This window comes from Lygodium microphyllum, chromosome 3 (genome assembly GCF_053477565.2).
Source record: "Lygodium microphyllum isolate KBCC chromosome 3, Lygodium_microphyllum_v1.1.10, whole genome shotgun sequence".
Lineage (NCBI taxonomy): Eukaryota > Viridiplantae > Streptophyta > Polypodiopsida > Schizaeales > Lygodiaceae > Lygodium > Lygodium microphyllum.
In genome coordinates, this window is record NC_141137.1 from 78,983,779 (window position 1) to 79,000,115 (window position 16,337).

General features: G+C 36.4%; 1 protein-coding gene across 2 annotated transcripts in view; it reads right to left on the bottom strand.

Annotated features, from left to right (window-relative positions):
- Positions 1 to 16,337, bottom strand: part of LOC148038540 (MADS-box protein GGM13-like) — a 102,569-nt gene that overhangs the window by 65,544 nt on the left and 20,688 nt on the right. For both annotated transcript variants that reach the window (XM_087673251.1, XM_087673246.1), the window contains exons 3-5: positions 14,581 to 14,740; positions 14,362 to 14,426; positions 14,140 to 14,239 (exon numbers count right to left, since the gene is read on the bottom strand). In XM_087673251.1, coding sequence (XP_087529377.1) covers positions 14,140 to 14,239; positions 14,362 to 14,426; positions 14,581 to 14,740 — 325 coding nt within the window. The remainder of the gene's footprint in view (positions 1 to 14,139; positions 14,240 to 14,361; positions 14,427 to 14,580; positions 14,741 to 16,337) is intronic.

Below are 16,337 nucleotides of genomic sequence, written 5' to 3' on the forward strand. Positions count from 1 at the left end.
GCAACTAGAGGGGGGACCCAATGGCAAGGAGGGGCAACTGTTGTTTTCTACACGGGTGGTGGGTCTGTCGAGACAGGGCCAAGGCCGCAGGGCGGAGGAGGCGGGGGCAGTGTGAGGGGGATCAAGGCGGGGGGACTAGCATAGGGCCTTGCCTGGCGAGGAGGGAACAATAGGGTGGGTGTGGGTAAGGCGGGGGTGGCTACACAAGGGGGCTAGGTGCGGAGGGTGGTAGCGCGAGGAGGTTGGGCGGAGAGGGAGGTGGCAGCACGAGGGGACATGCGCGCTTCTGAGACAGCATGCAGGGAGGAGCTACATCAGGAGCAGGTAGGGCAAGCGCGAGGGGGCAGGCAAAGCAGGCGAGGGGGAATAGGTGGGGCGGGGGCAGCAGGTGCGATGCGACGGGCAGGGTGCTTTTTAGCAAAAAAGTTTAAATCAAAGGCAACAATACTAAAGAGTTTAATTATTTCTAGCTAAATGCAAGATAAAACATCAATGTAGAATGTTGTATATACCTTGACAAAATGGTATAGCTAAGAGAAGGTATAGATCCCTCATGGAGATGTTACATCTTATTATCAACACTAAAGTTCTTCCATATGGTTTCCGGCTTGAGGATATTATGTGCACTAAACAAGTGTCCCGTGAGCACTTCATATGAGACTTTGGCATGGCAAAAATGTATATTTGACTTACTTGTGTGTTTTCTGTTATCTAGCTTATACATTTCTAGTTGTGTAGCATCACAAAAAGTTGAATGACAAGGCTGTGAAATGTATGCGTTTTGATTACAATTTTGCATGAAAAAGTTATAGCTTATATCATCCACAAACTAAGTGGTCTTCTCAAGTGTAATGTCACCTTTGTCAAAGATGGTACAAAGCCTTACTAATGTATCAAGGAGACACATGTATGCCTACAAGACATATGAAACTTTGTCTCTTTTCAATGGTAACCAATCAAATGTAGCACCGAATGGGTAGCTTTTCAGCCTATGTAGGTTCTAAGAATCCATAGATCAACCTATTTTTTATGTAGATGTGAATGATGCACTTCATGAGAGAGCTGAGATAGAGGAGTCTAAGACCATGTTGAATGGCCAATATAAACATTGTGTGATAGTAAATTAGATGCACATTAATGGAATGGCCCTTACTTTGGATCTCACTTTGTGCCTTACACATCAAATTATTGTGCACTACTTTGTTTCCACGATATGTGGTGATGCGAATGGGCCTATTTATTTCGAAGAGCCACAAAATTCAAGAAGATTGAATGGCTAATATATAATCTTAGTGCAATGCTAATGTCAAGCATGACACTTGGTTTTTGTTCAGCCTACCTCTTGCCAAAAGGCCATACTATTGAGTTGGTTTACAAGTGGAAACATAAGCCAAATGGTATTATTGATATCAATAAGACTAGACTTATGGGATAGGATTATGCTTAGAAAAAGGATATTGACTTTGCTAAGACATCTACTTCTACCTGCCATATAATAACAATTTGGAGCATTCGTGAATTAGCAACTCAAAATAGTTGAAAATAACATCACTTGGACATTCAAACTCATGTTGTGGATGGTGATTTTAATATTGTGGTTTTGTTTAAAAGGACAAGAAAACAAAGTGTGTGGATTGATGAAGGCATTGTGTGATCTACATCAAGCACCTTGAGCTTGCTATGAGAAAGTACATTTATACTTGATTGTATGTGATTTTTAGAATAGTCCAATTGAGAGCACCTTCTAGGTCAAACATAAGAGTGATGTATCTCTAATCATTGTGGTTTATTTTGATAATACGTTACTCATAGGTGCTAATGAGACACATAATATTGAATTTAAGGCTGATTTAAATTCGACTTTTGGCATGTCAAATTTAGACTTATTTCATCACTATTTGGGTATTTAGTTTAAGTAGTGTGATGGAGGCATTGCTTTGTGCTAAACAAATTATGTTGAAATATTGTTGTAGAGATTTTGCCTTAAAGACTACAAGCCTATTACTACTTGGATCCTATGGAGACAACCTTCACGATGTCAAATATTGCTTTGATGTCTTCCTCTATCAACAACCTCTTGAATGTTTTGACTTATGTATGTTTTACAAGATATGACATTCAATTTGTAGTCTTGTAGATAAGAAGTAGGTTTATGCATAACCTACTATAGTCATCTACCACCACCTTCATTGAGAGAGTGTGTTGGTAGTTTCAGTGTTCTATGCTCACTGTAAGCACATTAATATGCATTATCATTATCATAGGGAGAGACTATTTGCAGGAGATTTTAACTTGGTCTATGTATCAATACAAAATAACCTTGCAAATCTTTTCGCAAAGGCTGTGTCTGGTGAGAAGTTTGGGGCTTTTTGCAAACTTTAGGATTCTTTCCATTTGTGGGCTAATCATAGTTCACAAGGCTTAGCACTTTCCTATAGATGAGTGTCAACTCTTTTTCACCACATCACTCTAGAGGGAATTCGTTATCATACTTTGGAAATGATGTGTGTGAAAACACTTAGAACTGCTAGGACACTTTTTCCGTGTCACTACGAGGTATTGTCTCCTAACTTTATATATATATGCATATATACCCATTCACTCTAGGAAAAATATAGCCATGTAAATCTTCTATATTAATACTTCTCAATACATACTACAATAGATGGTGGGGATAGTGATGGGAGTTTTCAATGAAAATGCAAAAAAGAAGTTTAGTATAATCATCAATATTTTCTTTGTTATTATTTCCTCTATATTTTCTCTATTATTTATCATTGAAATAACCATTAGTATGTACAATGATACTAAATAGCTAAATATTCCAACATATATATTTGAATTTCAGTACTTTTTTAGAACATATACCAATGCATATTGCACCACCTATTTCAACGGATTTACCAACATCGTTAAATTTTACTTTAATTTTATCCTACAAGCAAAACTTTTCTCTACATACATTTTAAGAAAGGAGTGTACCGAGAGCAAGTGTGAGCGAAAGTGGTAAAAACACTATGGTAAGACCTCATTCCCTCCACACTTTTCATATTTTTTTGGTTTCTTTGCTTGCTTCTCTTTTAGACACTCTCTTTGCTCCAACTATTGTTGAAAAAAATCAAAGGTGTAGGGTTTGTTGTTTTTATATATATGCATGAGGTGTAGACCAGTCTTCTCACAACTAGGAAACTCCACATGGCAAAAATACCACAAATTTCAAAAGATGCCGAAATTTCTAGTGTTCATCAATCTCTCAAGGGACCCTAGAGATTGATGAACACCAGGAAATTTTAGTTGTTGTCCTCAATTAATCTTTAAATTGGTCACCAAATTTCTCTTCATCTTGCTAGTCATCAACTTCTAAATGTTTAAAAGAACTCACATGTTGGTTTAAGCCAACATTATTAGCTTGTTGTACGTACTATTAGCCTTGTCCAACATGAAGCCAAGCATGTTGCCCAACACTTTGCAAATTTTTAGATTGAGAGACATTATCCCTGCTTGATCCCATCTCACTACCTGAAGACACTATAGCAGCAATAATACAATTCCAGCACTAGAGCAAAGCTTCTGACCTTCAATCAGGTCCCACGGGTCCACCAATTTGAGGGATTTGATGGTATCCACACGATGTAACCTTGACACTAGCCTTTTTCCTTGAAGAGGGTGAAAATAACCTGATTAATTAACAATTAGAACAAATATAAAAAATTTACAAAACTTAAATGTACACTTTGCCATACAACCTTAGACATTGGACACCATGTTGGCCCCAAAATTGGTGCCCCTTTCGGTACTTCTTTAACTTACATTGCAATTGAATGTAGTACAACTGAGATTCCTTAATCTCCTCCACTAGTCCAAATGCCCCTTGCTGTCACAAATGATTAGCAAGCCTTCAAATCAATTTGCCCCTTGGTTTGCTTGGGGATTGGCCTTCACCTTGCTTTTTGAAAGGCAAATTTAGTCCCAAATCTGATATAGGTTAGTTGGCCTCTTGAATCCCCTTGAAATTCCTTAATTTTAGCTGCTAGAATTTAAGTCCTAGGCCCTCAATTATGAGCATGCACTTGAAGGAGGCTATTAAATCCTAATTTCTACTATAAATTAGAGTTTACAATAGATCGTGCCTTTTATATATGCATGGATGTAAACACGTCCTTAACACTTGACTTTATATATCTATCTCAAAAAATCTAAAAGAGGTACACTCTATTGGGACAACACCACATGCTTCCCTGAGGTTTGATCCAACTTCTAGTTTCACTAGCATGAACACCCCACACTACACGGTGAGATAGGCATATTCCCAAAATAGTGCACTTTCTTTTTCATTTTCAAGTACACTCAAAAACTCTGATCAACCAGCGACTTCACATGCCACCGTCACCCACTCAATCTACTCTCAACCTCCGCAATCTCTCATCCAATTTTGTGATGCTTTCTCTCCCCATCCAATCTCCATGAAGCCCCATCACCAACCCACATGGGAACCTTTCAACCACCCGAGCCCTCATCAACAAGTGTCAACAAGTGCCATGGGAATGACACTCAACTAGGAGGGGGGTAATGTTAACCCCGGTGTAAGAAAGAAAAAAGAAAATTAAAAAGACGTAAGGTAAAGTGGAAAAAGACAGTTTGTCGACTGAAGAAATACAAGAAAAAAATGCCAAAAGCGCAAGGGCAACCTTAAAAGTTCAGGGCAAGCACAAAAGAGGAAAGACACATTTTAAATATAAAAGTGCTCCCTAGATCTTCGTAAAAGAGCACCAGGCTCCCTCTCTTGTGCAATTTGTAAATGTAGATGAGCATGGGTAAAGGCACAATGCAAATGCGAAGGGATATAGGAAAAGAGGACCTCGGCTAAAATGATTAGGCATGTAAAAAAGGAATGGGTACCCAGGTTTTATATAAAAGGCAAAAAGTGAATGAAGAAGCTCATTCTAGTATGTGGCCAAAACTAGCTCTTCTCTTTTTCTTCTTCTTCTTCTTCTTGCTTGCTTGAGCTTATGCTTGAGAGAGCGAGTGTGAGGATATGTGTGTGTGTGTATAAGGGTGAGGGACCGTGGTGGAGAAACTCTCCTTCTTCTCTTCTCTTCTCTTCTCTTCTCTTGTCTCATGCGCGAAAATGGAGCATGGAGCTTGGAGCTTGAAGATTGAGTACCCTAGATCATGGAGTTACTGGAGTGCTTGAGAAAAGAGGCAACTTTTTTCTCGAGCATGGAGGTAAGCTCATTACACTAATAGGTGTGAGAGCATGTAGTATGGCTATGTGAGAGGTAGCCATTGCACTTGGCTTGAAACACTTGAAACAATAAGCAGTTTGTGAGTCTTGGTAGTCGAGCAAGAAGCTCCCATACTATTGTGTCCACACATCGTGTATTTCTCACTCTACTTCTCTCTACTACTGCTTATGTTTTTTATCTCTATTTTCCATCACCATTGTTGACCATTGCATCTCAGTTGTGTATCGCTCACTTTAAATATCTCTTTCTTTGATGTCTTAAAATACTTGAAAATGTTGAGATAACTTGAGAGATGGTTGGGAAATGAGAGAATGTTGTAGAGAGAAATTTCAAAGTTTCATCGTAATAAATGTTGAAAAAGCTCTTGATACATTGTTCAAAAAGCCATGAAAGCTATCATCTACAGCTTAGGACCACCAAAAATACTAAGCCCCCTCCCCTATATTATCACCTACACCAAAAGGACCTTGGGTTGCTGTCACATGCTCTTGGAGGGCTTGGAACTACTATCATATGTTGTAGGACTAATCCTTGGTGGCTATTGCAAATCATATCAATAGCCTCTTCTTGCTTTCTAAGAGCCTTCTTCTCTCTCACAAAGGCTGGAACAAACTTCTACTAGCCCTTAAAAACGTTTTTTCCACTTGCATGGATACAAGTTTTTCCAAGTGCAATCTTTTAATTTCATTTTTTTGCATGATCTATCTTATTAAATTAATTTTAAAATTTTATTTTAAAATTATTTTAATACTCAAAATTTTTAATTTTACTAACCAATAATTAAATTGGCTAGGCCAATGCGTTGTCATTGACATTAATGGCCAATAAATTGATCTAAGCCCATATCTGACACAGAGTACCACCTAGTACCTATCAAGTATAACTTATTACAACTTTTGCCTTTGGTACCACAACCGATATCTTAGGGTCTTGCGTTCCACACTTTGAAATAATTAACTTACATCTCACATGTGAAAGTGGTATTAGCATATTTGATTCACTTTTAATCAAATGCTAAACAAAGCAAAAAAAATTCGCATCCAAGTGACATGGATGATATTTCAATTGCTACTTCTCCCAAAGTAATAACCCTAGCAAAGAATCTCACTAATATTTATTGTCTCTACAATGACATTCATATTCTTTTTTACTTCATCAGCATTCAAGTGAAGCATCAATAACAACACATCTTGGATCAATAAAAAGATAATATTTCTCTTTACACAAATTTTGATTTGAGAAATTTTCATTTGCCTCTTTTCCTCTTTCTACCACAAGTCGACATTCATTTAAAGTTATCTTCTACTTTCACGAGGAGCAATCATTCATAAGAGTTCTAAGAAACAAAACTCTATTGTCTTGTTAACAACAAAGGATGAGTATGTTACTACCTCTCTTGCAGCAAAGAAGTGCCTCTAGATTATGTAGCTGCTTTAGGAGTTTGATTTCTTCTCCACCATATCTTTGTCACCCTCGTTTATGACCATTAGTCTTGTATCATAATCATAACCCCAAATTATCACCTACCAGAAAATCTTGAATGCATTGATCTTGAGTATCATTGTGTTAAAATTCTTTATGAAGGTGGCTATTTATAGTTAGAAAATATACCTAGTAATCAAAACTAGGCAACATTCTTACCAAAATCATATCACATGAAAAACTTCACCTCTCTTGTAATGGCCTAGATCTCTTACTAATGTTTGAACTTACACTCCATCTTGTTTACTAAAGAGGGCATGATCAATCAGCAAAAGTTTTAGTTATGTAGGTGCTTTTCAAAGTTTGTCATGTCTCTTATCTCTATTCAAGATGAAGGGGGGTTATTGGAAGATATTTCATATCCTATATACATAAGCTTTGATAAGAAACATTGCTTTCTAACAACCTTATCCGTTCCCTTTTTCTCCTATCACATAATTGATCCACTCATCTAGTAGTTTATGGATCCACTTATTTCCCACATACCAAGTTTTGTAAGACTCTAATATATATGAACAAATGAAAAAATGTACAACATTACAACAACAACAAATTATGCTTTCAGTCTTGCAATCTAGCATTTTCATATTTTTCTCTCACATTCCACTCTCTCTCAAAAAAATCAATCAAAAAATTACCCTTTTAACAATACAAATGTGTATGGTATAATTGATGAGGAGAGGCATCTATTGAGGAGTTAGCAAGTATACTAAATGGGCCATGTAAACTTTTATATATTAAAAATTTTCTAATCCTCACACTATTCTATGTGCTGATGTAAAATTTTACATATGATAATTTTTCTACTTATCTATCCAGTCATGCTCATTCTCACCCAAGATGGATCTTACACTTATGATTGTTGTGTACTTGTTATATCTAGTATACGTGATAAGGAAGAACCTACGAAGCACGATGTTCAAACAATTGGATGTCTTGAATGCAAGAGAAGTATGATATGATAATAAAAAATGGTATGTGGATCAATTTGCCTCTTGGGAAAAATATAGTTAGTACTACATACTTGATTGGACATGGTGTTTATAAAATTCCAACTAAGACTACTATATCTGTGAGTACGGTTGTTGACATAGTATTACAGATTATTGTCTTGTACAAAGTTTTAGCAATCTCATGATGCATGTATTGGTTTGTTGCAAACAAATTATGTTAAAACATTGTTGTGTAGATTCATGCTTGACAGCTACAAAAAGATTGTTATATCTATGGATAGGTCTACATCCTTAGCATTGATGATCTTGCAAATTTCATCGAGATTTTTCTCTATTAGTAGGATATGGGACAATACACACACACACATTACAAGTCTTTGAGCATCTAGTTTGCAATCTCATGAATAAGCAGATTTATGCATAAGCTCAGAAATAGGTATTAGTATGCAATAAAATATATTTTGTGCTACTTGAGTGGCGCCAAATACCAATGCCCATGCGAGCTCTCACATGGCTTCTCCTCATAACTCTATATGGTTAATGCAAACGTGAGACATTGGATTTTTAGCAAGCGCAATGCAACTTTGGTTGGAAAAGTAAGCTAGCTTGTACTTTAGGATTGGGACAATCAAGTTCTATTTATAATATTGAAAGTCCATTTGTGCACATCATTATATGATCACCACTCTTGGATATCAGGCCCAAAAATTGTGAGCAATGCTATTGGCCCTCCAAATGTCCAAGAATGTAACACTCTTCATCTTGCAGTCCTAAGTGCCACAAAATCCCCATTTATCACACTACTTCACATGCACCAAAATAACTAGTCATGTACTTGGCCTTAGTCATTACCATTGTTAGTTGCTTCTTGCTAGTTGAAGAGAAATTTCTTGAACCCAAATAGAAACAATAACTAAAAAGTTCCTTTTTAAAATTGCTCTCTCCTATCAAACCTAAATTCTAGAATTGTAAGTGATGTTATAGTTTAAGAATCCTCTTCAAGTATTTGAGCACCCGTATCCCAAATTTCTCATAATTCTCACGATGCTTGTTTGAGAACCTACTTAGAATGCCAATAGAAAAACGGATATATGGCTTGGCATTTATGGGAGTGCTGACCAACTTCCTACACCTCCCAATATCTACTACTATTGGTGATGCACCCTCAATGGATAACTTCATATTGATCTCCATCAATCCAATTGAAGATGCCAAATTCTTTCAAGATCACATCTACATACTTTTGCTAAGAGATGAAGATATTTCCTAATACCTTTTAGACTTCAATCCCCAAACAATAGTATACTAAGTGTAAGTTTGTCATTTGAAACTCGATGCTCAATATTGTTTTCAATTTCATGGACTATATCTTTGTATTCACTTGTAATAAGAAGATTCTCTACATATAGGATAATCACTACTCATACTCTAGGGGCTTGTCTTACCCATACAATGCCTTGTTCGACTTACAAGCATTATTCTCGATTTTTTTTAAAAATGGTTTGGTTGGGGGGGGGGGGGGGGGGGGGGGGGTTTCAAACCTTGGAGATTAAGCCTCCTCCTTGAGGTCAGATTCAAGAAAGCTGACTTGATGTTCCATTTGGTAAATTTTCCTCTTCTTATGAGAGTGACCATTGCAACTACTTTTATCAACAATGGTTATTCGAGTAGTTGGAGTGCAACAATTCTTGAAAATCAAACCTAATCTATGAAAATCCCTATACAACTAATCTACCTTTGTACTTTTCTAAAATCCCATTGTCTTGAGCCTTATACTTTACCTTCCACACTTTCTTACTGCTAGTAATCTCCTTCTTGGTTGGCCGATCCAATATCTCTCCCAAGAGCCATTTTTCATTACATTGTCATACTAATCTTGCTAGTCGATTTTCATGCTAAATTACAAGTTCTTTTTCCAATTTATTTGTATCCTTTACTTCTCACATAATCCTAGCGATCAAGGCCATGTTTGTTGTGTTAGCGAAAGCTTGAAGCCTTATTTTGCTCCTCTATTCGGTAAAATCTCGTTGTTCCTTTTTTCTTTTCCTCAAAAGAGATAGGCATAAGATTATTTCGGTCATGAGATGCTTCAACCATGGTAGTAATAGCTTTTCCAATGGTGTGATTCAAAGATGATGCTTCCTCCGAGAGGAGGGATAACTCAAGTGCATTCATAGTTAACTAGTTCATTTGATAATAATGTGGAAGGGCTTTTCTTTGTCCTGTTGCATAGGGCTACTCCCTCAATACAACACATCTCCCTATGATATTCTATGCCTCTTGATCATATAGTTTATAAACATGTTTCTCATCATTATAATCCAAGAAGATACATTTTGTGTTTTTAGGTGTAACTTGTTACTCTTCTCATCTAAAATATATACATATATAGCATTCACTTCCAAACATTCTAAAATGGAAAACAAACAATTTGTCTTACCAATGTGGGTCTCATGTGTTGTTTTCCCCTTGAGAGCCTTTGTATAGCTTCAATTCTAAATATAATCTATAGTGTTAACATTATAATCACAATTCCTTGGCCTTAAGTGTGTAGCTTGCTATTTCCACAATAGTTTGATTTCAATGTTCAACAATTTTATTCTTTTGAGGTATATGAGGTGTCATCAATTGATAATTGAGCTCTTTGCACTTACAAATCTTCAAACTTCGTTAAGTTGAACTCATTGCCACCATCTATTCTAAATTTCTTTACACTTTCCTTGTTTCATTTTCAATAAGTTAGAGCTATTCTTTAATGTTACCAAAGACTTATCACAAAGAAAGTTCATCCACATCTTCTTACTAAAGCCTTGGATCATCAACACAAAATAAGAAGATCCGATCAAGGCTTGGGTAGGCATCTTACCACACAGTTAGTCAATCTTTACTTTATTTTATCTTTCTCATGAAAATGCCTTACTTTGTTGCTTGTCCATCATACAAGCTTTACAATATTCCTTTATTTCTATTATTACAAGCAAGTGAATAACCATACTTTGCTTGTGGGTATCTTGTAATTCTGGAAATCCAATGTGGCCAAACCATTCAACCAAATTTTTTAAATATTCACTCTAGCAATGTATATAAGAGCATTTAGCTCATACAAATTGATCTTTCTCTCCACTTGGCTAACAAGATTATTAGCATTATCAATAATTTTTGCACTTGTCTTTGTGGATCTCACTTCATGGCCTATACCACTTATAAAAGAATTTGACAACAATTTTCTCTTAATCTTTGGAACATACAACATGAAAGCTTTCTAATTTCACCATTTACAGCAATAAAAGGAAATAAAATATGTGTCGTTAGAGAATCATTTTGCATTGTTGCCAACCATCATACTGATAGATTCTTATAGAGGTTGCATAGACTTACATGCCTTTCTTATTAGCCATGTGAAAAGTGCTACCACTATACAACACTCGTGAGTCAATCGTTGATACTTCTTGAGCCTAAGGGCGCACTTCCTCAATGGTGGCCATGAATAGCTTAACCTCTGCTTCATCATGTTGGATGTCTTTTTTATTTCATTGTTTAGGATACAATTCTTATTATCTATCTTCTTGATGCAACAATCTACAATTGTATATTTCTTCCTCTTATAAGAAAGCACTCTACAATTGAAACTTCATCTTGCCACTTCTTCTTTTCCCCTTTGCTTTTGGTGGCGGAACCACCTTCGAGAATACATAATCTCTAATGTGGCTTTCTTCTTTACTTCAAGCTATAATTCTTCAAATATATTCAATGCTAGATATCACTCCTTTTCATTTATTAAAGCCCTTGCATATTTTATACTCTTCAAAGCCCCTTTCATTTCATGTTTACACAAAGCACATTGAGATGCATTGCCATCATGGTTGGGAGCAACTCTTTATAGGGGTTATAAACTTGGTTTGTAGGTTAATAGAATGCAATATTCTAGAAATTTTCACAAAGGCTTTGCCTCATTCAAATTGCAAAGCTTTTCAAAAAGCTTTAGGCTTACTCCTATTTGTGGAGTGATCATAGTACATGTAGTCGTAACCTTACATATTTACTATCAACTATTCAGCTCATACTCCCAAGGGAGAGTTGTTACAAGATCCTAGTAGTGATGTGTGTGGGTACACTTAGGACTACTAGTACATTTGTTCCCTCAATGAGGCATTTTTTAGCTAGCTAACATTCATATAAGCCTGCTATGGGCATTTAACTGTAGCAAGGCCACGTGGTCAGTCATAGGTCTATAAATTTCTTTTTATTATCTTCAAATTACATTGGATAAACAATGTTTTCAAAGAATGCACGTGCAAGTTAGTGGTAAGAGAGTCAACGCCCTTAAGCAGGGACATGAGATTGAAACTTGGATAGAGCAAAGGCATTAATGTTTTTCTCAAAGGGGTTCTCTAATTTTCCATCGAAACAAAACTAGCTCTACATGACCACATAGATTAATATCTAATGATGGCCACATTTTCCCTATGCATTTGTATATAGTAGTCTAGGAATACTTCATTTTTTGCACTTAGCACACTTAGTCTTCTTGGTTGTGTGCTCGTGAGCTTCTTGTACTTGTCACTTAAGCACATGTGCATTCTTGTAATCCTAACCATAAATCCATGTTCAATTCAATCTTTTTGTCTACCATCAAATTTTGTTCACTAAGTTGCCAAGAAAAAGGATTTTATATCTATCTTTAGCAATGCATATAGCTTATCTGAAAGCCTAAATTTTGTATCACAATGCTAGTATCAATCACTATGTCTACTTAATAGTGATAACAAAAGGCTATGCTTCTAACTAGCTTTATCAAGGGGGCGAGGGAAAAACTAACAATAAGATGAGAGATGTCATAAAAAGAGATAGCAGCTATCCTCGTGGAATAGGACCATGCCAAAAGAGAATCGGACTACACCATAGGGTCTTGGTTTTAAAGAAAGACACCAATAGGTTAATAAAGTACAAGTACTATTAAAGGTTGAAGCAAGGCTTAATCATAAGGTTGACAAATGTTATCAATAGTTGGATAAGTAGCAAAAAATAACACCATGATAAATTGGTGGCAACTTCATTCAATACCAACTCTAGTTATAATGTTGAATCCTAGAACAAATAAAAAAAGAGCTACAGTTTGTATACTAAAGTCATAATCACTTGATAGTGATAGGTAAGCATAGAATGGCATTTTAACATGTTTGGCCAATTCTCTTTAAGATAAATCATATGAATAAACTAAACATATCATAAATGCTTCTTCCATGTGATACTCGTCAACCAAAGTTGAATCCAAAATGAGATACGTTTTTTCCAAATTTTTATACTTAATTGGAATTCTTACTTTAGGATTTATTAATCTTTAGGCTACTCAGATCAACTTCATCACCTCTAAGACAAGTCTACACACTGTCCAAGCATTTATAGCATGTAAAAAATCTATTCTTGTCTTTGAGCCATGCTTATAATTATGAAACCTGAGCCTCTTAAGTACTATATGGCATGTTCTAGCATGAAACCTTCTTGCATTATATCTCTTGTACAAGGAACTAATGGAGTCTAATCTCTAGGTAAGACCTTCTCATAAGTTTAAGCACTTATTTATTGTGTCATAGTCTTACCTTATGTATCTTGAATGGGGCTTGTTGAATATTTATTCCTTATTCATGTCCTACAAGAGTGAAGACTCTCTCCATTACCATGCATATAAATGTCAAAAGCCCATGTTATTGCCTTTGGCCTACACAAGGCCCTAGTTTATACTCTCAAAATATCAAATTTGTGAAGCATGAATGTCTCACTTATACACACACACCCCCATCTGCACTTGTTTTAATCACACATTCTTACGTATATTTGGGGTTGATTAATAGAAATGTACTACATGGTCTTTTCTAGTTACTAGTCAACAAAAATTGTAACTTCATACAGCAATAAGATTGTTCATATTATGACTTGGTTGGAGCTCACACCTTCCTATGGTGATGGTGCTAGCTCTTTCTTTGCCTGGCAAGAATGGATCAAAGTCATGTCAATGTTGACTCTCATTCATGGTAAATGATTGAGCATGTGAACAGCGAAGCACTCCAACTTCGAGCTAGTGTGAGATGGTTGATAAGTCTTTGAGTGCCTAGACTCTGTATATTTTACATTATTCTTTTGGTAATATGCTATACCCGGGCATTATTAAAGGTCGAAAAGCCGAAGCAGAGTGAGTCATTTTAGTGTGATAATTCTTAAGGTTTCTTGAGCAACTTATAAGCTTTCGTAACACTGATACTACACCTGGTGCAAGAAATAACATAAGGTTTTCATCGTAAACAAAGATTCTACGATAAGGAATGAATATATAGTAATTATGGTTGCAGACTGGAACAGTTATTTCCAACGGGAAAGCAGTACAGCTTTACTCTTAGCATAAGCTAAACCAAAACCACAAAGAAAATGATATGAGAAAGAGAGAGAGAGAGAGAGAGAACCTTGCGTCCCCTGACGCGGCACATGCTCAGTTCAAGCTGTTGTTCAAGCTGATGGAGTTCCTTCAAGCTCAGGCTGCCAATTTCTTCACCTCGGGAACGCCTACATGCACGCGCAATATACAGTCTCTCTCTCTCTCTCTCTCTCTCTCTCTCTCTCTCTCTCTCTCCACACAAAAGAATTCCATACTAATACATTGCTGATTAAAACCCCCGTCTACTTACTTGTATGAAGATTTGAGACGGTCCACCTGCTCTTTCAGACGCGCCACCTCGCCATGCCAATTGTACTGCAAGTTCAACACATACTCTCTTCATCAGCCAGCTTACGTACCGCGCACGTAACGAGTTAATCGGCCTCCCATGCAATAATCATATGCACGTGAATACGTGCGTGCCTATATTTCTGTATTTATATGTAGAGAAGGGGAATTCGCGACGCACTTCATCATCCTGCATGGGATCGTCCCCGTCCCCGTCAGAGTTATTCCTGCCATGGAAATCAGCTGCGGCGCCGGCGGCCGTCATCAGCGCCTGATCGTTTTCTCTGGCGCCGCTGTCCTGGTCCGCGCACTTCATATACCTCTCGATTATCCTCCCCATGCTAAAAAAGTATCCCAATTCAACACTTCAGCGCATCAGGCAAATCACAGAGATCTGAACTTGTTACCAGCACTACACCCGACCATTCCATCACTAACACTCCAAATTATCCAACCAATTCTATGGAGCTGTCGATCAGTCTCAACTTGTCCCGCCTACGAGCATTTTATTTTGGTAAGTAATACTAAGGTCTTTTAGGAACGGTCACTAACAGAAGATAACAATGTGCAATTTATCTCACGAGAGGCGGCTAGGCCTTGCCCTTCAATCTCGGAACCTGAGTTTACAATGCAACCCAAAAGACATGCCTGGAATCACTTTACATTCAAAATACATTCATTTGCGAAGTATACAATAAACATTATAAAACTAGTCTAGGAAAACCAACGAAAAGATTCGGTCAATAGGAACGAGAGAGAGATTACACTTCACCTTATTGATTCATTTTTTCATTGGAATTGCAGAAGTCCAGACTTGCAGTGTGCATGAAAATTAAAAAGGTTTAATGCCAAGAAAACTGCTATTTTCCACACACACACACACACACAAACCTTCAAACTTTGGGAGGAAACCTTCTGAAATTTTAAATGCAAGGGCCATTTTAGTTATAAGATGCCTACTAGAATTAAACCTGTAAAATCTAAGAAAAACCCTATAAACCATAAGATATTGAAATTTAAATACCTTCTGAAATTTTCAATGCAAGGGCCATTTTAGTTATAAGATGCCACTAGAATTAAACCTGTAAAATCTAAGAAAAACCCTATAAACCATAAGATATTGAAATTTTAAATGCTAGAGCCATTTTAGTTATAAGATGACTACTAGAATTAAACCTATAAAATCTAACAAAAATCCCACAAACCATAAGATAAAGATCTTTTAAAGGGCCATTTTAGTTATAACATGATTGAGAAACCTACAAACCATAAAGTGAAGGTTTTTTGTTTTGGCCCCTAAAAATGCTTTTCATAAACACTGGTTCACACACATGTACACACATGTACATGCATAGATGAATTCAGCCTTTATGAGTGTTGCCTTTTATGCACTACCATTGTACAAGTATGTAAGCTTCATTCTATTTATGTTTTCTCCCATTATGGCCTACATATACCACTATTTGAATGACTATAGTAAACATTTTCTTCAATTGAAATTTCAAGAGACAACAATGATATGTATCATATGCACATATAAAGTGCTAAAGAAACTTGGTAAGTCATGTTTCTTTAGAAAGCCATATGTTGGCTTTATATGGAAGCAAAGAAACCGCACGAGTCAAAACAACCACCACTTGAAATCTTTCGAAGAAAATGAAAACTTCTTCAAAGATGTTCTATTGAAAACTATGTTTTACGTATGCTTTGATACGTGCATCATACACATGCTGAAAATAATTGACATCGAATAAAGATTCTCACCATGAAAACCTAAAATGTCCACTTTTTTAAATGTGTCCTATCATGTAAGATTAAGATCATTTTAATTTTTGTGACCTATACATACATTGGGCTAACCTTTGCACAACATATTCTACATACAGTGTGGATAAAGCGGAGTGAAACTGCACATACAAAACACTTCAATTTAAAGGG